This window comes from Conger conger, chromosome 14 (assembly GCF_963514075.1).
Source record: "Conger conger chromosome 14, fConCon1.1, whole genome shotgun sequence".
Taxonomy (NCBI): domain Eukaryota; kingdom Metazoa; phylum Chordata; class Actinopteri; order Anguilliformes; family Congridae; genus Conger; species Conger conger.
In genome coordinates, this window is record NC_083773.1 from 45,323,897 (window position 1) to 45,344,296 (window position 20,400).

The 20,400-nt window shown below is 45.5% G+C and overlaps 1 protein-coding gene across 2 annotated transcripts in view; it reads right to left on the bottom strand.

The window, feature by feature from the left end:
• myg1 (myg1 exonuclease) overlaps window positions 1-11,522 on the bottom strand; it is a 40,988-nt gene extending 29,466 nt beyond the window's left edge. The window contains exons 1-3 of one of the 2 annotated variants that reach the window (XM_061220407.1): window positions 11,149-11,522; window positions 10,606-10,718; window positions 952-1,008 (exon numbers count right to left, since the gene is read on the bottom strand). In XM_061220407.1, coding sequence (XP_061076391.1) covers window positions 952-1,008; window positions 10,606-10,718; window positions 11,149-11,460 — 482 coding nt within the window. In that variant the 5' untranslated portion in view covers window positions 11,461-11,522. The remainder of the gene's footprint in view (window positions 1-951; window positions 1,009-10,605; window positions 10,719-11,148) is intronic. The other variant, XM_061220408.1, reaches the window with a different exon arrangement.
• Between the last annotated feature and the right edge of the window lie 8,878 nt (window positions 11,523-20,400).

The following is a 20,400-nucleotide window of genomic DNA, read 5'->3' on the forward strand; positions in this document are numbered from 1 at the left end:
CCCTGCTCTTTGCATTTGTGTTTGAGCTGTAAGTCACTCTGGGTAGGAGCGCCTCCTAAATGCCAGTAAAGTGCTCATTTCAAACAGACCGATGGGAGCACTTGCATACATAAAATCTGAGCTTTTTCTCCGTACAGGACACATGCAACTGGCAGGGGTTAAGAAAAGAATGGGCCTGAATTAAAAAATGATGGCGTTTATGAAAAGTTGCCTTGCGACAGGTGTAACAAATTCATAGGACCGTTTTTCAAGACACATGACCGCTGAAATGCATTGAGATTCCTAGGCCTTTATATGGGTTTTCTATAAGGTGCCTTAGTCCATAATGGCTTAAAACCAGACTCAACAAGCCCATATGGATTCACCAATCAATGTGCTGCTAAAATACCACACAAGACGTTTTTCTCTTAAATAAAAAGGGAAATGCTTTTGCCTTTCGTTGGAACAAAGGCCTGATGCCGGTGGGGCTCCATTTTGTCCCGGGTGGCTGATGTGCCTGTGCCAGTGCCAGCACCAGCACCAGCACCAGCACCAGCACCAGCACCAGCACCAGCACCAGCACCATCTGCAGCACCAGCACCAACACCAGCACCAGCGCCAACACCAGCACCATCTGCAGCACCAGCACCAGCACCAACACCAGCGCCAGCACCAACACCAGCACCAGCACCAGCACCAGCACCAGCACCAACACCAGCACCAGCACCAGCACCAACACCAGCACCAGCGCCAGCACCAACACCAGCACCAGCACCAGCACCAGCACCAGCACCAGCACCAGCACCAACACCAACACCAACACCAGCGCCAACACCAGCACCAGCACCAACACCAGCACCAGCACCAACACCAGCACCAGCACCAGCACCAGCACCAACACCAACACCATCACCAGCTGCAGTTCCAGAACAACACCCACTTCTCCCTCCCTTCTCAACACCTGTTTCTTACCTTTGTATTTTGTCTGCTGGGGGGGCTCGATGCAGTTTTTCTGCCCTCAACAGGGTGCTGTGGGCAGACGGCCGTGTTTAGCATTACATTAGTCATTACTACCGAAGCCAACTCTGTTCTACCCTCTAAACTCAGAGTTGCTCCAATGGACCTATTTCGGTCATGATTGCCTTTCCCCTGGACTAAGTTGAGCATTGAACCCTGGTCTACTGCATGAGAGACAATTGCAGTAACCATAAAACCAAATCGACTCTTTTAGAAAATGTTATTATAATTATTTTTTTCACCTGATTGATTAGCAAACATGCAGGCACAACCGTCTGCCTCCAGGGCCCTGTTGAGGGCAAAATTATAGCTAGCCGTTAGACCATAGCCACACAACAGCTATCACATGGTCATTCACCAAGGATGTTATTATGCTAAGAATCATTAATTATGCAAGAAAAACCTGGGCGCCGACACACTGCGCCAGAGAATGAATGCTAATTGGCGCTACGTGGTACCGAACGTTCAGTTCCTGCCCTGTCCTAGCCTCACGCCCATTTATGCTGGGCTGACTGATGATTGTGGTTCAGAGCCAAGCCCAGATAATATCAGGGTCACGTCTTCCAAAAACCTTGAATAGCTGCATCCAGGAAACTCTGCAATACGTCACTGCCACTTAAGTCACGGAGAACAGGCCCAAAAAAACATTAAAAAACTGGCCATCGTTCCAGCTCACTGGCTTGATCGGTTGACATCGCGTCTTTGCGATATCGGTGTCCAGGTCGTGCTAATGAACTGGACAGGTCACTGCTTTGTACGGTCATTCCACAACAAAAAGTTATTATAAAAGTTATTGAAAGTCAATGGAGAGGAAAGTTTGTCCACTTCAAGGCTCAACATGTGGAAAACAACCCCAGAATGCAGCTCCACCCTGTATACAACAGTATACTGTAACAACAAAAGTTGCCCAGACAAGTGTGAACAAAAAGCAAAGGCTTGTGAATGCTCCAGTTCAGACTCGGGTCAAATATATAGTATTTGGAACATTATTGGAATTAAAATACTGTTCTGTGCTCAATTGATCATGCCTGGTGCAATTCAGCCAACCAAGAGGAGCAGAATGTGTAGTTTACACCTTCTGAGTATTTCATACAGTCCAATACACCAGACAAGATCAGTAAAGTGAAGAAAAGTATTTGAATCCAAAAAAATTACGTATTTGACCCAGGTGAGCCTCAATTCACCTTAGAATGCACCTGAAAAGTCACAGACAATATCAATCCAGTGGCAGCTCTCATCCATTCTACACCTTGGAAATCCATCCTAAAGCTACAGCTGTTCTGTACGGGAGGTGACCAGTGTGCGAAGACATCCACCCGTCTTTTTGAGAAGTCCCAGTGAAGGGACTCCTCCTCCTGTAACCCCGTTTGGCTCCTCCTCCTGTATCCCTGTTTGGCTCCTCCTCCTGTATCCCTGTTTGGCTCCTCCTCCTGTATCCCCGTTTGGCTCCTCCTCCTGTATCCCCGTTTGGCTCCTCCTCCTGTAACCCCGTTTGGCTCCTCCTCCTGTAACCCCGTTTGGCTCCTCCCCCTGTATCCCCGTTTGGCTCCTCCTCCTGTATCCCCGTTTGGCTCCTCCTCCTGTAACCCCGTTTGGCTCCTCCTCCTGTAACCCTGTTTGGCTCCTCCTCCTGTATCCCTGTTTGGCTCCTCCCCCTGTATCCCCGTTTGGCTCCTCCTCCTGTATCCCCGTTTGGCTCCTCCTCCTGTAACCCCGTTTGGCTCCTCCTCCTGTAACCCCATTTGGCTCCTCCTCCTGTAACCCCGTTTGGCTCCTCCTCCTGTAACCCCGTTCAGCTCCTCCTCCTGTATCCCCGTTTGGCTCCTCCTCCTGTATCCCCGTTTGGCTCCTCCTCCTGTATCCCCGTTTGGCTCCTCCCCCTGTATCCCCGTTTGGCTCCTCCTCCTGTATCCCCGTTTGGCTCCTCCTCCTGTAACCCCGTTTGGCTCCTCCTCCTGTATCCCCGTTTGGCTCCTCCTCCTGTATCCCTGTTTGGCTCCTCCCCCTGTATCCCCGTTTGGCTCCTCCTCCTGTATCCCCATTTGGCTCCTCCTCCTGTAACCCTGTTTGGCTCCTCCTCCTGTAACCCCGTTTGGCTCCTCCTCCTGTAACCCCGTTTGGCTCCTCCTCCTGTAACCCCGTTTGGCTCCTCCTCCTGTATCCCCGTTTGGCTCCTCTTCCTGTATCCCCGTTTGGCTCCTCCTCCTGTATCCCCGTTTGGCTCCTCCTCCTGTATCTGTTTGGCTCCTCCCCCTTTAACCCTGTTTGGCTCCTCCCCCTGTAACCCTGTTTGGCTCCTCCCCCTTTAACCCTGTTTGGCTCCTCCCCCTGTAACCCTGTTTGGCTCCTCCCCCTTTAACCCTGTTTGGCTCCTCCCCCTGTAACCCTGTTTGGCTCCTCCTCCTGTAACCCTGTTTGGCTCCTCCTCCTGTAAACCCGTTTGGCTCCTCCTCCTGTAAACCCGTTTGGCTCCTCCTCCTGTAAACCCGTTTGGCTCCTCCTCCTGTAAACCCGTTTGGCTCCTCCTCCTGTAACCCCGTTTGGCTCCTCCTCGGCTGCGGACAGTGATAAGTCCCCCAGTGCACTGGCCTTCTGCCCCAGAACACCCGGCGGCCATTTTACAGCCAGCCTGCGTTTCACTCCCTCCGTAATCACGAGCTTCCCCACACCCCCCCCTGCGCGTGTCCCAGGACATCCACCCCCCTGCGCGTGTCCCAGGACAGCTACATCCACATCCACACGTCTGTAGTGGCCTCCGTTTCCATAAACAACAGTAACGACAGTTACTAAAGGACATGTTAGCGCAATGTTCTGTTATAAGACACAACAGCGAGATCTAAATTTATCAGATCACATTATGGCAATGACACCTTTGGGGTCTGAACGATGAGAATATTATTTGTGCAATTTCTTCTGACCCGTTTGTGTGGCATAGTGGCCAGTGTGGGAAATTAACACCCGCCACCATGGCAGTAAATATTATCTGGAGCTGGAAGTATTGTCTCTACCTGCCACTCTGGTTCTGGAGTCACAGGGGGATGAGGATTGAGGGACTCACACCGGGACAGGGGTCCGGTGTGCTGGGGTCAGGCCTCCGCCGGTCGGCCATTGAGGCCATACAGGAAGCGTCTCCCACCAAGAGGCCGCGCTCGACACCACAACGCTTTATCTGAGGTTTGTGTCGCATGTGATCGTAAAAAATGTTACAAAATAAAGTATCAGTATTCAACTTAGCACTCTTCTCTTCTCAGAACACAAATCAAGCAGTGGTTAAGAAAAAAAAGAAAAGAAAAGGCAGTTGTATGAAAAATAATTTCGAATAAACATTGATACTTGTTTTACTATCAATTTTTTTCATCCATATTAATTAGAATATGAAGCAACAATAAAAAATATGCCCCTTTCAAAACCAACAGTGTTGCTTGTTTTGAATCTCAAGTACCAGCCTGAGGCATTTTAATTCAACAGTTGAGTCCAGACCATGAAAACAGAAGCTATTTTCCACTTTAATATTAAATACAGGCCAATACAACCCAGACAGCAAGCTCTGCCTGGAGGATCATTTGGAGTGGGATTTTTTTCCCACATCAAAAATTTATCCATGAAACAATCAAATTCGCATATTGTAGTTTCAGAGGAACAAAAGCATTCATTTTCCCAACTTGTTGAGGGTGGACGGAAGCTATCTCAAACCTAATTACATTTCTAAAAGTCCAGAGGGAGGAAGATACAGGAGGATGATACAGGAAGAGGAGGAGGGAGGAGGATACAGGAGGAGGAGGATACAGGAGGAAGAGGAGGATACAGGAGGAGGGAGGAGGATACAGGAGGAGGATGATACAGGAGGAGGAGGAGGATGATACAGGAGGAAGAGGAGGGAGGATACAGGAGGAGGGAGGATACAGGAGGAGGAGGAGGGAGGAGGATACAGGAGGAGGAGGAGGGAGGAGGATACAGGAGGAGGAGGAGGGAGGAGGAGGAGGATACAGGAGGAGGAAGAGGGGGGAGGAGGATACAGGAGAAGGAGGAGGGAGGAGGATACAGGAGGAGGAGGAGGGAGGAGGATGAAATGGTAAACTCCCATGCGCATTCACCACCAGCTATATTATTGCGGTTTAAGCAATATTGCAATATGCTGTTTAGATTCTAAACTAGACATAAACTACAGGGATTTAACTAGCCTACAGACTGCTGGAAATGCATTGCACAATGCCAATGTAAATCTTTAATTAGGCAATTAGGCATTTATCTGCTTTACAATGTTGAAATGTAACTATTAAGATGGCCCAAAATAAAGTTTGAAAATGCAATTAAATTGTTCAGAGATGCTCTTCTGCATACCACTGTTGTAATATGTGGTTATTTGCGTTACTGTCACCTTCCTGTCAGCTTTGATCGGTCTAGCCATTCTCCTCTGACGTCTCTCATTAACAAGTTGCATTCTTGTTGCATCTTTTCCCCATTCTGATGGATGTGAACATTACCTGAAGCTCCTGACCCGTGTCTACATGACTGTATGCATGGCACTGCTGCCACACAATTGGCTGATTAGAAAATTGGTTGAATAACTAGGTGTAATAAAGTGTATTTTCTCTATTTCACGACTTGGAGAGACGCTTTTCCTTCGGCCTCCCCAATGTGCGTATGCATGGGTTAAAGTTTCCGAAAATGTGCACATTGACAAATATCGATTATCACTTCAGCACCAACACTTACAATCTAATGAATGTTTCCATGTTTCTTTCTATGTCACCAACATGGAACCTGTTCTGTGGAGTAACTCTGTCGTTAGTAACTCTGTAGTAGACTCGGTTGATGCTGTCACAAGGGCGAAACGGCCTGTTCTTAAGATCAACGACTCTTACATTTCGGTGTTCTATAAATGCTCAAAACACTATCCCCACATCCACATGGATTGCCTTTCATCCCAGATACCAAAACCTGCATTCCGTACGCACATCGCCACAAATTTATGCTAATTCGTAGCCACCGTGTCAAATGGCATCGTGCGCATCTGAAGATGAACGTAATTCCAAACGGGGAAGCCGGCATTTCATTTACAGGGGGCATAATTGACGTAATTCCCAACAGTGACCCTGAACGGCGAGACGTGTAATTAACGGGAAGCTCGCTGGGTGGCGGAGGGCGGCACGCTCGTTAGGGGACTAATTGGCTCAGCCGAGGCATTCCTGAATCATTTAGAGAGGGAAGCAGAGCAGTGACAGAGAACGGCACACAGACGAGCTCGCTGCTCTTCAGCCGACGCGCGGACTGACGGACTGGAGTGGAGCGAAGGGTGCCTTCCGTCACACACGCGTGTAGAGTAGAGCGGTCAGACAGAGGGCGTGACACACGCGTGTAGCAGGCATGTGACAAATCATCAGTTTCTGTAACCGTTTAACCATCCCATTTTTTAAACGGTTAACCAGTTAATCGATACTGCCTATGACCGCTAGAGGTTGTATCTTTTTCTTTCTTTCTTTCTTTATTTTTTTACTGGATTACTGAGAAATTTAATTGCATTTTTAAACTTTATTTAGGGCCATCTCAATAGTTAAATGTCAACATTGTAAGTCAGATAATAGTGAGTCAGCCTAATTGCCAAACTAAATATTTACATTCACTTTGACATTGTGCAGTATAACCTCACAGTTGCAGAAGTCTGTAGTTAAATCCCTGTAGTTTACGTCCAGGCATGCTGGTCGATCGTTGTGTCATTGTTTTTAAATGCATCGGTTAGAATTATAATTCTTCATGTTTTCATTCTTCTTCCCTATGGCTTCTGCCTGAAATGCCAACAACTGCTGCTGTCAACAAGTTTGTTACAGACACGGTTGTGGACTCAACATTTTGTGGTCACGCAATATTTTTTGTAACTGTTTACAAATCAGTTTTGGTTAACCGGTTAAACATTTAACTGTCCACACCCCTAGCGTGTAGAGTAGAGCGGGCTGACAGAAGGCGCGTCACACGCGTGTAGAGCGGTCTGACAGAAGGCGTGACACACGCGTGTAGAGCGGGCTGACAGAAGGCGTGACACACGCGTGTAGAGCGGTCTGACAGAAGGCGTGACATACGCGTGTAGAGCGGTCTGACAGAAGGCGTGACACACGCGTGTAGAGCGGTCTGACAGAAGGCGTGACACACGCGTGTAGAGCGGTCTGACAGAAGGCGTGATGCTGAATTCCTGGCTCCTCTGGTTTGGCCTGAGGGCGGAGTCTGAAGGTCGCACCGCGGCGGCCCCTACGGCGGGGCGACAGGCCGCAGGCCTCCGGGCGCAGCGGGAGACGACAGACCGCAGGCCTCCAGGCGCAGCGGGAGACGACAGACCGCAGGCCTCCAGGCGCAGCGGGAGACGGGGCGACAGACCGCAGGCCTCCGGGCGCAGCGGGAGACGACAGGCCGCAGGCCTCCAGGCGCAGCGGGAGACGACAGGCCGCAGGCCTCCAGGCGCAGCGGGAGACGACAGGCCGCAGGCCTCCAGGCGCAGCGGGAGACGTCAGACCGCAGGCCTCCAGGCGCAGCGGGAGACGACAGACCGCAGGCCTCCAGGCGCAGCGGGAGACGACAGACTGCAGGCCTCCAGGCGCAGCGGGAGACGACAGACCGCAGGCCTCCAGGCGCAGCGGGAGACGACAGGCCGCAGGCCTCCAGGCGCAGCGGGAGACGGGGCGACAGGCCGCAGGCCTCCAGGCGCAGCGGGAGACGGGGCGAGGGCGTACCGTAATTACCACAGCGGGATGTCCGCGGAGACATCACCCAGCACCTCAGACATTTTTTTAAGCAGAAATCCACTTCCCTGGAAAGAAACGCGCTGGGATGCACAGCAAACAGCCAACCCCCGTTCAGAAAGAGGTGGACGACCAGCTGAACTGAGAAGGAATAATTATTTTCCCACAGTCCTCACTGGTGTCATTACCCCTAGCTGCGCTATTCTGAGCGATAAGCATTCGCAAAAAACTTCGCTGATTTTTTCTTTCTCAAAGTAAAGATTTGGAGTTCTTAACTTCTAATTCTAGCCCCTAGAAGGAATATCCTTGATTTGTTTCTGGGTCAGGAGCAAAGAAAGGAAAAAAGTTGAGAAAAATAAGTGATTGGAATGTGCACAAAGACTGATTCAGTGAGCAGAAACTCCAGGCTTGGAGCATTGCAGCAGTCTGCTGTTTCCACTTCCCTCTCCAGCAGCAGCCAATTCAGACCCGAACAAGGTGTGTTGACACTTTAACCAACCAATGACTTTAAACCCTAAAAAAGCGTGTTTCATTTAGTTCATTAGAGTGGAAACTGAGGTAAGAAACTTTGGAGACTATTTTCTGCCCTGAAGCCATTTGTTTTCATTGAGAGACAAATGTCCGTCCATTAAATTTTAAGAAAATACATCCGGTCATTGAATTACTTGCTATTAAAGCAAACACCTCAATATAAAACTGCAAGTCCCATGAGGGCACCAAGTTTCATAGTGACTGATGGGACAGTTGCAGGTAAACTGTTGTGGTCGTCATCTAGAACACTCAATTATTTCACAAGCCAGGTTTGGTTTTGAAAACAACCCAAACATTTTTGATTAAGGAAAACTATGTAGAATGAAGCAGCCTACGTGTAAAATACAGTTGCCGTGGTAAAATCATAATAATAATAAAAATACATAAAAAACTGCCAAGAGTGACGAAAATGGAAGTGCCACAGATGTTAGGAAGCATTTTTTCACACAGCGAGTAGTCACTGGGCGGCAGAAACACTGGGGGTTTCCTAGACCAGGCCATAGGTACACTTAGTGGTAGGAAAAGGCGAGCATTGCTGGGCTAAATGCCTGTTCTCACCGTTAACTTATGTTATGTTCATGTTAATGTTAGATTCAAAGCTACACCCAACATGGGTTGCATTCTGCCGCTCAGCTGCTATTGATGGTGCGAGTAGGTGCTGGGCTCTGAAGATTTCAGTTGGACACCTGGATTGAGCATTGCTTCCAGGTGAACGGTCTGGCTCAACTTCCACAGTAGAACTTTAGCACTCAAAGCCACAAAGACACAAGATGCACCTGTTATATACTTAAAAACTGAAAACTATACATTTGTTTGCTCTTTGTTTGTAACGTGGGAGATTACAGCGAGCATATTAGGTCACTGAGCACCAGGACATTACGTTACAGGCAGTTAGCAGTCACGCTTATCTTATGTGGGTCACGTGGGTGTTTTGGGTTTTTTGGCAGGTTGTAAATCAAGCAAGCAGAAGGGTACAGGACGAGCTGCAGAGGTCTGATGTCAGAGGCGATGGCTAAGCTGCCTGTAGCCTTGTGGCTAAGCTGCCTGTAACCTAGTGGATAAGTTGCCTGTAGCCTAGTGGATAAGTTGCCTGTAGCCTAGTGGATAAGTTGCCTGTAGCCTAGTGGATAAGTTGCCTGCAGACTAGCGGATAAGTTGCCTGTAGCCTAGTGGATAAGTTGCCTGGAGCCTAGTGGATAAGTTGCCTGGAGCCTAGTGGATATGTTGCCTGTAGCCTAGTGGATATGTTGCCTGGAGCCTAGTGGATAAGCTGCCTGTAGCCTAGCGGATATGTTGCATGTAGCCTAGTGGCTAAGGTGACTGGGACCTGGAAGGTGGGTGGTTGAAGCCCCAGTCAGATCAGTGCAGCTGTTGGGCCCTTGAGCAAGACCCTTAACCCCACATTGCTCCAGGGGGGATTGGCTTAGTACAAGTAATTTTAGATAAAAGCGTCAGCTAAATAACTAATGTAATCATTAGAGCCAGAACCAGAAGACAAAAGCGCTGCTGTCCCTCCCAGCAGAAGGCCAAACGGACCTCATTCTAAACAAGTGTTCACGTGGGGTCTGGCTGGGGTTGTGAACAGTCCTATATCTCAACCTGTAAGGGATGCTCTTTTCATGTCCATCTTACCTGCCATCTCCAAATTACTGAAGGGAGGTGAGAGCAGGTGATTGACAAACTACCTCACAGTACTTGTGAGTAACCTTTCAGATTTGTGTTGCAAATTGGTGTATGGCACGACTGCGGCAGAAGTAATTCCCACTTGTGTGTGCGCAGTACGTCTCCCTTAGAGGCCCCAGCTCTGAGTAACTTACAAGGGCTTCCGCTGGAGTTGATAAGTGTGACTCTAAAGACAAAAGGACTCATTTGATGTGTGATACTGTGTCAGCCATGAGAGGAGTTGCATTGTGTGCACCAGACACCATTTTCATTGTACATTTAGGCAATTGAGCATGGTCTTTGTACAGACATTTACTGAAGCGATTATGGGTTGCTATCCTGCTCACAGCACCTGTGAATTAAACCTACAGTTACAAGCCCTGTCCCCTAGCCATTATTCTTATCTGTCATCCTCAGTGTCAGAGTACCACTGTGTGGTACGCAGTCCAGCTATGTTGAGATACCTATTCAATAAAACAGTCCAAAAACTCCAGTGTCTTAAAACTCCAGTCGTATGGCAACCAGTTCTGAAACAAGCAGTCACCTTACAGAGTTAAACGGAACTTACGGGTGTGTAAGCTAACATGGGCAGGATATAGCAGGGCAGCTCTGAGGTATGCGAGTGTGCTTACAGTGCAGTATAGAGAAAAAGAGAAAAGGCAGAGAATCTTTGGCACGACATTACCTCTGGTGGTGGTCATAGCGATGCTTCTTTGGGTCGAACTCTCCACCGACGTCCACAACAATGTCGCAGGTGGCCAGCACGGCAGGGTCCCGCGTTCGAACTATCTCAGCCTCCTGTGGCGGGTTAGATTAAACGGAGGACATGTGTTCATGGGACACCTTACGTAACTAGCAAACTACAACTATACCGTATTTTTATTTAAATAGCAACACATCAGGCAAATATTTGGTGCCATGGCTAGTTAGCCAATATAATGAGTAGGGTACAATTAATATGGAGTCACAAATGCATTTGATTTGGAAGGCTGTCAGGAGATAACTAGTTGTATGGTTTTTAAATAGCCATGGAATACACTTATGTTATTATTCGCTTGTAAGTGAGTGTATTCAGCACCTAGCTGCGTACCATCTAATGAAGAGGATTGTGCGTCAATGTATAGCTGAAACGGTAGGCTTACAAAATAGAGCGCTGTATTTGTACTTTTTATTCTGTGGACGGTTAACGCTAGCATGCATTGTTTTGCTTTGTTTTTAATTTATTTACCTTGTATTCTGGAAGTTGCCGAAGCAGAAAGCAAGCAAACACTTCATCACAATGAAAGGTCCCGTTATGGGTACCGATTTTAGGCACCATGTTCTCTGCACACACGCGCTTCGCTTCAGGTGGCTGCATGAAATGATTTCGGATGCTCGCGGAACTGAACTGCGCCTGTGGTAAGCGCAAACCAGCGAATGATTTGGGTACAAAGAGGACAGGAGCTGACCCACGGAAAACAAATGCTGAAGACAAAGGCGAGGCGAATGCACTGGCGGCTGCAGCGGTACCGGCACGCCGCAGGTGGAAGGAAATAAACATGGAACAAGCTCCACTGAACACGAGACAGAAGAGGGGACCGGTATTACCGACGGACCGCCGGATGTGATGTAATATCTCGAGGAATATTCATAGACATTTTTCATTCATTTGGGCTGTTAATATCTACTACTGAGGTGATCACCTGTAATTGGGGGAAACTAACTAAATACAATTTTCTGCAGAACGACCAATGTACAGAAGTCAGCTTCACTTTCTGTGAAAGTTTTCTTTTGACGAGGGTGTCCTTTTAAACGCAGGATTAGTTATTTCGACATAAGAGTACAGTTTCTACAGTGAGCTCCGCAATTGTCTTGTTTTGGCTCTGTACTATCTAATAATTTAAGGTTTGTAATGGAACAATTCCGACACAGTTATAAAGTGCAGATTTTTAGCTTTTATTTGAGAGTGTTTATACACAATGATTTAAAAAATACAAAAGACTTATGTCCAGAAATTGAAAGATTTTACAATGCAATTGGAGATGGATAGGAAATCATGTTCCGGTCACAACCATGGTAAAAAAATAAAAATAAAAAAAAAACAAGACTGAAAATGTGTTTGAAGAAATCAATCTAGTGAATCTAGATGAAATGTTGGTTCTGGGTATTTCAAAATTTTAAGGTGAAGAATAAGATAGCTTTTATACTGAGAATCAGTGTAATCTTCATCCTACTGAAGGGGTGGATTCAGGACGGATTCAAGGTTGATGTAGGGACATGTGGAACACATGGCACATCTTTTATAAATTATTTCATCCAGTGATTGCACATTAATTAACACAAACCCTTCCAAAACAATATCCATTCTAAACCGAAAACTGTCGTGATCGGTGTATTTTGTCTCCATTTTTAGTCCCCAGCGTTTGGCCTTTTTTTTCCCTCTGCGACCACCGTAGTTCTGTACTCTGATCATTATCTCTTTCACCTGTTTCTTGTTACCTGATTACCTGTTGCCAAGCTGTTAGTCTTTGTTTGTCATTAAAATTCTAAAAACATTATGCTCTCAAAATTGTTGGGATTTATTTTTTATTATTCAGTGAGATGTTGAATTTTGAAATTAGACTGATTTTGGCCGATGTACTGTGTACTAATGCAGATGAATAGGACTAATATGCAAACTGAATTATACGTTTTCCAACATGTTCACTCATGTATGCCTGTCAGAATTCAATGTTAGTTTGTGGCGTCTGGATAAGAATGATCCTATCTGAAAAACTGGAACAAAAGCTACGAGATCAATTTGATCTGGGATAGCAAAAAAAGGATTTAAAAATCCGGATAATTCTGATCTAGATTAAAAGTTTTAAATACTGGGCCCTGGTGATGTCTATGGGTCACAGTCATTCCATAGAAATTATCCAAAGTCAGATATTCAGTAAGTATAATGACTGATATTTTAGGAAGTTACCTTTCAAGTTCAAGGACCATAGTGTAATATAGACTATATTGTGGGTCCATCTTAATAACCAGAGCATCGATCACTGTTTAAAAGAGCATTATTTGGCTTTAATTTGAATTGTCTTTTAATTCTCAGTTGTCTATCTGTAGTAGTAAAGAGAGAGAAAGCATTGCTGAGTGCAGCTCCTGTGGCTGCAGTGAAATCTGTCACGCTGGGCTGACTCCCTGCTGTCCCCCTCCGTCTGCAGAGAGCTGCCTGTCAGCTCGGATCTGTCCTGCCAGGTGAAAATACCTTATTTTTAGTTACATTTTCTTTTCTCAACACCTTCCCACCCCCCACCCCCCAGACCCCCCACCCCACCCCACCCCACCCCCCTCCTTCTACATTTGCCTCTTTGCACCTCTTGTCACAGACAGACAGCTGGACGGAGAAAGAGAGAGAGAGAGACGGAGAAACATGCTGTAAACTTAGACTTCAGGTTCTTGCCATTAACCAGGGAAACATGAAATTTGAAGTGTTAATACTTTCTGCTACTGTGTGTTTCTGGATTCTCTGCACAGACCATTAGTGTCAGTCAGTATGAGAGAGAGAGAGAGAGAGAGAGAGGGAGGGAGAGAGAAGGAGGGAGAGGGAGGGAGAGAGAGAGAGGTACAAATGAAGTGAGTAGATGGGATTAGGGTGGAAAAACTGCACAGGTGAGAAGAGGAGGAAGAGGATGATAACTGGCTGGAATAGTCACTGTGGAACTGAATCAGTGCAGTGTGCAAAACAAGCCTGTTTCTGTGGGGATCCTAAGGCCCTATAGCACACAAAAAACACACATGCAGATGCTTGCACACACACGCAAACACATACCCACACACACCTACACAAACACATACACACATGCACACGCACTCAAACACACACAGGCACACACAAACACATACACGCACATGTGTACACATGCAGGCATACACACACAGACATACACACAGTGAATACTGACAAACACAAATGCAAATACGCACACATGCAGACATGCACACACACACACACACACACACACACACACACAGTCACCCACATTCCAAGGACCTTGGACCGTTGTGCTTGCTGGTTTTCATTCCAATCACAGTTGCACACTGTGAACTGTACCACACTGTTAACTTCTCTTAATTAGACAATTATAATGTCTTTTGAGAGATGATTTACCCTGTTAAGCCACGTTGTATCAGAAATAGCTGTGCTTGCCAGTAAGAATGAATGGCCCATATTCATATCCCAGGACTGTTCAGCTGTCAGAGCAACTAATGATTTCACTTCCTGTGGTATATGTCAAAGGATTCCCTGAGAAAGATGTTAAATTTTTTAAATGATTAAATTATCACCTGATATGTAGGTGAAATCTAGCTAGCTAACTATGTTAGCAAATAATGAATCCAATAAAGCCCAATATAGTTAAAATGCTTACAAAATATATAATCAAATCTGTCAGATTCGTGACAAATTAAGAAAAAGGTTGAACTGTTGACAATGGGTGTACATTGTGTGAAGCTTTAAAAAGCTTGATATTTTGTTTGCAGTTGCTATTGTGCTACTTTGATGGTCCTTCGGACGGAGACAAAATATAACCGTTTAAAATCATCTAACATAGGGGGGCTGGTTTGCTTGCTGCTTTTTGTTCCAAGCAGTTATCATAGTAAGATTTTTGAAGAACTTTCTTTTACAAGCCATTAATTGTTAATTAGTACTATACCAGGTAAATACCAGGTACTTATTAGGTAACTGTTTTGATTCCAGAGGTAAGTACTAGGAAACGGGCTGTAAAACATACTCACATAGTATTTACACATACAGACTTCATAGTTCTAATTCATAGTTGATAATTCTGTTTCATAGTACTTACCGCTGAAATCAAACTAGTTACCCAATAATTAGCCTGCACAGGTAGCTGTGCATTTACCCAGTAAGTACTATGTGATTAACAGGCTGGAAGAGAAAGTGTGCTTTAGGATGCTCTTGCAGGCTGTGGCTGTAGCTGGTGTATATAGAAGGTATGATTGAGCTCATTTCGAGCACAATGTGGTACAAATTGGTCCTTGTGGTCCCCTAGCGTTCAGCATGGGTTGGCTTTAGTTCCCTTGTGTGCGTCTTCTGTAATCAGAATATGTATTGTGTGCCTGTATACAGTTACAGTGGGATACAGTGGGGTTTATGCTGTGAGTGCATTTTTAAGTATGTTTACATGTTGTTTATTGCTTAAATAATAACTTGTTGATCATGTATTAATCATAATCATAATTGTTGTATAATCGTTCTCTTTTTGTTATTGTGTTTTCAGGCCTGCATATACTTTGTGTGGGTTTGTAAGACCAGCCTCCCCACAGAGAGAGACATTAGATGACCTTGGATAACAACTCAAACTCTTTTATCTCCAGGTCTGCGCTTTCTCCCTCGTCTATAATAAATACGATGGCGAAAGACACTTTCGCGAACAGGAAAAGACAGCATGGATCCACAGAGCGCGAGTGTATCCGAGCAGTGATGAGAACGAAAGGAGACGGGAAATAATCGTTTATTCCTCGGCCATTCCACTTCAATTCACTCTCAGCTCAACAGTGCCACCCAGTGGACTGAGGATGCCATAGCCGAGGTGGACCAAATATGTAAGTGGTATGGTTAAACTCCTGTTTATATAACCAAACGTGCTTATTCCTGGTCAGGGTTGGGCGGGGGGTGCTGGACCCTATCCTGGCATCCTGGGGACAACCAGTAGTCTAATGGTTAAGGTACATGACTGAGACCCACGAGGTTGGCGGTTCAATCCCTGGTGTCGCCACAATAAGATCTGCACAGATGTGAACCCCACATTTCTCCATTGTTCCCTGCATAGTCTAATGAACTGTAAGTCTGTTTGGATAAAACCGTTGGCTAAATAACATGTAATGTAAAAGCATGGAGGAGTGCCCCAGTGACAGGAGACCGCAGCATTCGTCACAGTGCGCACACGCCATGCACACACACAACATTCTCACACACACCTCTGGGCAACTGAGGGGAACTTTAATTGAGGGGGCAATTTTAATTAAATTTCCAAGCATTTTACTACATTTTTAATTTAAATGCAATAATAATAACAGCAACAAAAATAATAATAATAATAATAATAATAATAATAATAATAGTATAGTATAGTAAAGAAAATTGTGGGTGTTTTTGTGGACAGCAATACTCTTGGGAAATAATGTCATTCATCCAGCAGTTTTAACAATTAATGTCCTTTGTATAATTTTTAATGTTGGGCACTCTGAATACAAAACACAAACTGCATCAAGTAGTTAAACTCCTCTCTTATCAATCAACAGCAGTGGCATTATCAATTAAATCATCCAATCCATTGATAGGCATGGCAGCCTCAATGTACAACCTGTACAACTCAGAATGTACAACTCAAAATTGAATGAAGCAGCCCAAGACACACGCACACACACACACACACACACACACACACATACATAGTGTTCACCATCTCATCTAAAGACATGGGATCAGCTACCTGAACATTGTATTTCGTGCTCAGAGCTGTTCAGTATATCACCTCTTCCTCAGGCCTGGTTTGGAGAGTTGATGGTTTGGAGAGTTGATGGTTTGGAGAGTTGGTGGTTTGGGGAGTTGATGGTTTAGGTAGTTGATGGTTTGGAGAGTTGGTGGAATGGGGATTTGATGGTTTAAAGAATTGGTGGTATGGGGAGTTGATGGTTTGGGGAGTTGATGGTTTGGAGAGTTGGTGCTTTGGAGAGTTGGTGGTTTGGGGAGTTGATAGTTTGGGGAGTTGGTGGTTTGGGGAGTTGATGGTGTGGGGAGTTGGTGGTTAATGGTTTGGGGAGTTGATGGTTTGGAGAGTCGGTGGTTTGGGGAGTTGATGGTTGATGGTTTGGAGAGTTGGTAGTTTGGGGAGTTGGTGGTTTGGGTAGTTGATAGTTTGGGGAGTTGGTGGTGTGGGGAGTTGGTGGTTGATGGTTTGGAGAGTTGGTGGTTTGGGGAGTTGATAGTTTGGGGAGTCTGTGGTTTGGGGAGTTGATGGTGTGGGGAGTTGGTGGTTAATGGTTTGGGGAGTTGATGATTTGGAGAGTTGATGGTTTGGAGCGTTGGTGTTTCGGGGAGTTGATGGTGTGGGGAGTTGGTGGTTTGGGGAGTTGGTGGTTGATGGTTTGGGGAGTTGATGGTTTGGAGAGTTGGTGGTTGATGGTTTGGAGAGTTGGTGGTTTATGGAGTTGATGGTTTGGAGAGTTGGGGTTTGGGGAGTTGGTGGTTTGAAGAATTGATGGTTTGGAGAGTTGGTGGTTTTGGGAGCTGGTGGTTTTGGGAGTTGATGGTTTGGAGAGTTGGTGGTTTTGGGAGCTGGTCGTTTGGGTAGTTGATAGTTTGGGGAGTTGATGGTGTGGGGAGTTGGTGGTTTGGGGAGTTGATGGTTTGAAGAATTGATGGTTTGGAGAGTTGGTGGTTTTGGGAGCTGGTGGTTTTGGGAGTTAATGGTTTGGAGAGTTGGTGGTTTTGGGAGCTGGTCGTTTGGGTAGTTGATAGTTTGGGGAGTTGGTAGTTTGGCGAGTTGATAGTTTGGGGTGTTGGTGGTGCTGTCTGTGAGGTATGATTGGCAGGTGACAGGCATTTATAAAAACATTTTACAAGTAAAGGGGTCTCCATACAGGCAGTGCATTCAGTAGTTATTAATAGAGCTCAGAAATACATCCACTTCCGTGTGAAAAGAGTGGGATCAAACCGTTTCTCAAGAATCAAAATCATATCCTATCTTGGTGAAGTCTGAGGTTTTCTATTTATGCCTATGTAAAACACTTTGTAAATGAAATGTACTATATAAATAAACTTGCCTTGCCTTGAGGTTAATTACACCCCTAATCAGGAAGAACCCAAACACAGTTTGAGGCAATGAAGTGACTGGCATTGACATTGGCATACAGGGCTGCAGAAACAGTTTTCTCTCAGTGGCATATCTTCAAAAATAAGGTGTCTTGAGCATCATATAAAAGTGCTAATGACACGCTGACCCCTCTCTCCTGTGGGGTCAGACACTGTGTGCTGTGACCGCATGTGTGAGTCTGTTTGAGTGCACTCACACACCCAGTCTCCCTGCTCAGAGTACATTCTCACCTGCTGTCATCGTGTTCCCTCCTGTCTCCGGAGCTCCGCACCGTCTGACAGCGCTGCGTCTTCACCGCTGAGTTTCAGCAGCTGCTCCCTTCAAAATGGAGGACAGAACTCGCTCTAAGCTTTCGGCTTGTTGGAATGTAATTCAACCTGTGAGGTCGGAGGATACACTCAGTGATCAGGTAGACCTGTACATCAGCTTGTTAATGCAAATATTAAAAGCATAGGAGTATGCAGACGTGGTCAAGAGGTTTAGCTGTTTTTCAGACCAAATGTCAGAATAGGGAAGAAATGTGATCTAAGTCAGTGGTTCTCAAACTCAGTCTTGGAGGCCCTCTGTCTATGCTGGTTTTTGTTCCAACCATAATTGCAATCTCAAAATGTCTACAAGCAGTTAATTTCGCTTAATTATGGCTTCATCTTTCGAGTCATTGTGTAAGCCATATTATGTCAGATATAACAATTGTTGGTGCCAGACAGGGTGGTTTGAGTATTTCAGAAACTTTTGATCCCCTGGGATTTTCACACACAACAGTCTCTAGAGTTTGAAATGGTGTGAAAAACAAAAAACATCCAGTGAGCAGCAGTTCTGCTGAAACACGTTGTTAATGAAAGAGGTCAGAGGAGAAGGGCCAGACTGGTCGAAGCTGACAGGAAGGTGACAGTAACACAAATAACCACACTTTACAACAGTGGTATGCAGAAGAGCATCTCTGAACACACAACGTGTCAAACCTCTAAGTGGATAGACAACAACAGCAGAAGACTTAATAAGTCTAAAAATAGCTTGTTCTCTCGCATCCGTTCAGCGAGTTAAACCTCATGATCACACTTGTGCTTCATTCTCCCCTCTATCTCCCTCTTCCTGTCACTTTCAAAAGTACAAAATTACCACATTATTACAATTCTGTACTTACTTCACATGTGCGTGACTTAGTCTCACTTCCCAAACTTTATAAGACCGTGCTAATGGTACATGCAGAAGGTAATGACAAATGTAGTTTTTGCAGAAAGAAACAACAGTTTTTTGGTGGTCAGGTCATTTCCCTTTTGACAGAAAAAATACAATTCCTGATGTCAGGTCATCCTTTTTTTCCCCAGAACTGCTTCTTATTCACCCTGTCTTGTTGTCTGTAAGTATTAACTTTATTCATTTATCGGTCTAATTGCTACATCCTGTTTAATTTGAATCCTTGCATACCCCTGGTGGGTGCCTGTAATATCAGCGTGTGGAATCTGTTTTCCTGTCCTAAAACTCCCTTCAGGTACCATAGCTTGATAAATGCTGGGGAAAATTGTAATCGGAAGTTATGAAATTAATTGCACATCACAGTGCACGCTGGGACAAAATAATTAGTCAAACTTTGAGATAAATTGTTTGACACAAAACCGCCTGGCGGGACGGCTTTCCGGAGCAGATAAAATGTTCGTTTAGCCGGCTATTTCTCACGGTAATGAAGAGGCTCTGTCAGAGACTTTTGGAGGGGGCCCTGTGCATACCTGTGGGCCAGGGAGGGAGATACGAAGAGGAAGTATCTGCAGCTCAGATAGTTAGCATTCAGGGCCTCCACGGTGTATCTAAAAACACAGGCAGCAGCTGGAAATTAGCGTGAGCTATACTGGCTACTGTGCAATGTATGGGGAGATGTTTATTAGTGTCAATGTGTTTGTACGTGCTCCATATGCTGTAAGTATTATAACTACACTCAGGCATACACACACATACACATACCAGACCTTGGTCAAATGCGTACAATAGCTGTTTTGGATTTAAATACTTTTCTACTTTAAATACTTTTACTGAGCTTGTCTGGTGTATTGGAACTTGTTAAGTGTGGGGGGTGACAGCAGCTCAGGAGGTAAGAGCAGTCGTCTCTCATCGCCACTTTGGCTCACCTTGACTGTTACACAGAGAGCAACTGATTAACCAAGTCCTAGTGTACAAAAGGCTCGGGACTTCTATTCTGTTTATTTCTCCCTTTCTTGCTTATGAACTTTGAATTTGTTATCCCCAGCACCTACGTTAAGACGCGAGACTTATTGTTTACTTTTAGGCTGGCGCGCTGTTGAAGCAGCAACTTCATTGCTCTCCGTGTTGTCTGAGCAAAGTATACCCTGTAGTTCAAAGTGTGCGTCTATGAACAAAGTAAGGTTTCTAATATGAAGTTTATGCTGTATGTTAAACTATGAAATATGTTGGGAGAAGTGAATTGCCTGTTGCTAGTTGCTAGTAAAAATTTTAGCACTTGTAGCATTTACTACCGTGTTGGCTGACGTTATTATTAGCTGCGTATTGTGCTAGCACACAGACCTTTATCCGGCGCATATATGCCGAATGTGTTATTTGGTTTATCTGTATGCTTAGTTTGCTTAGTACTGTGTAAGGACATAGTT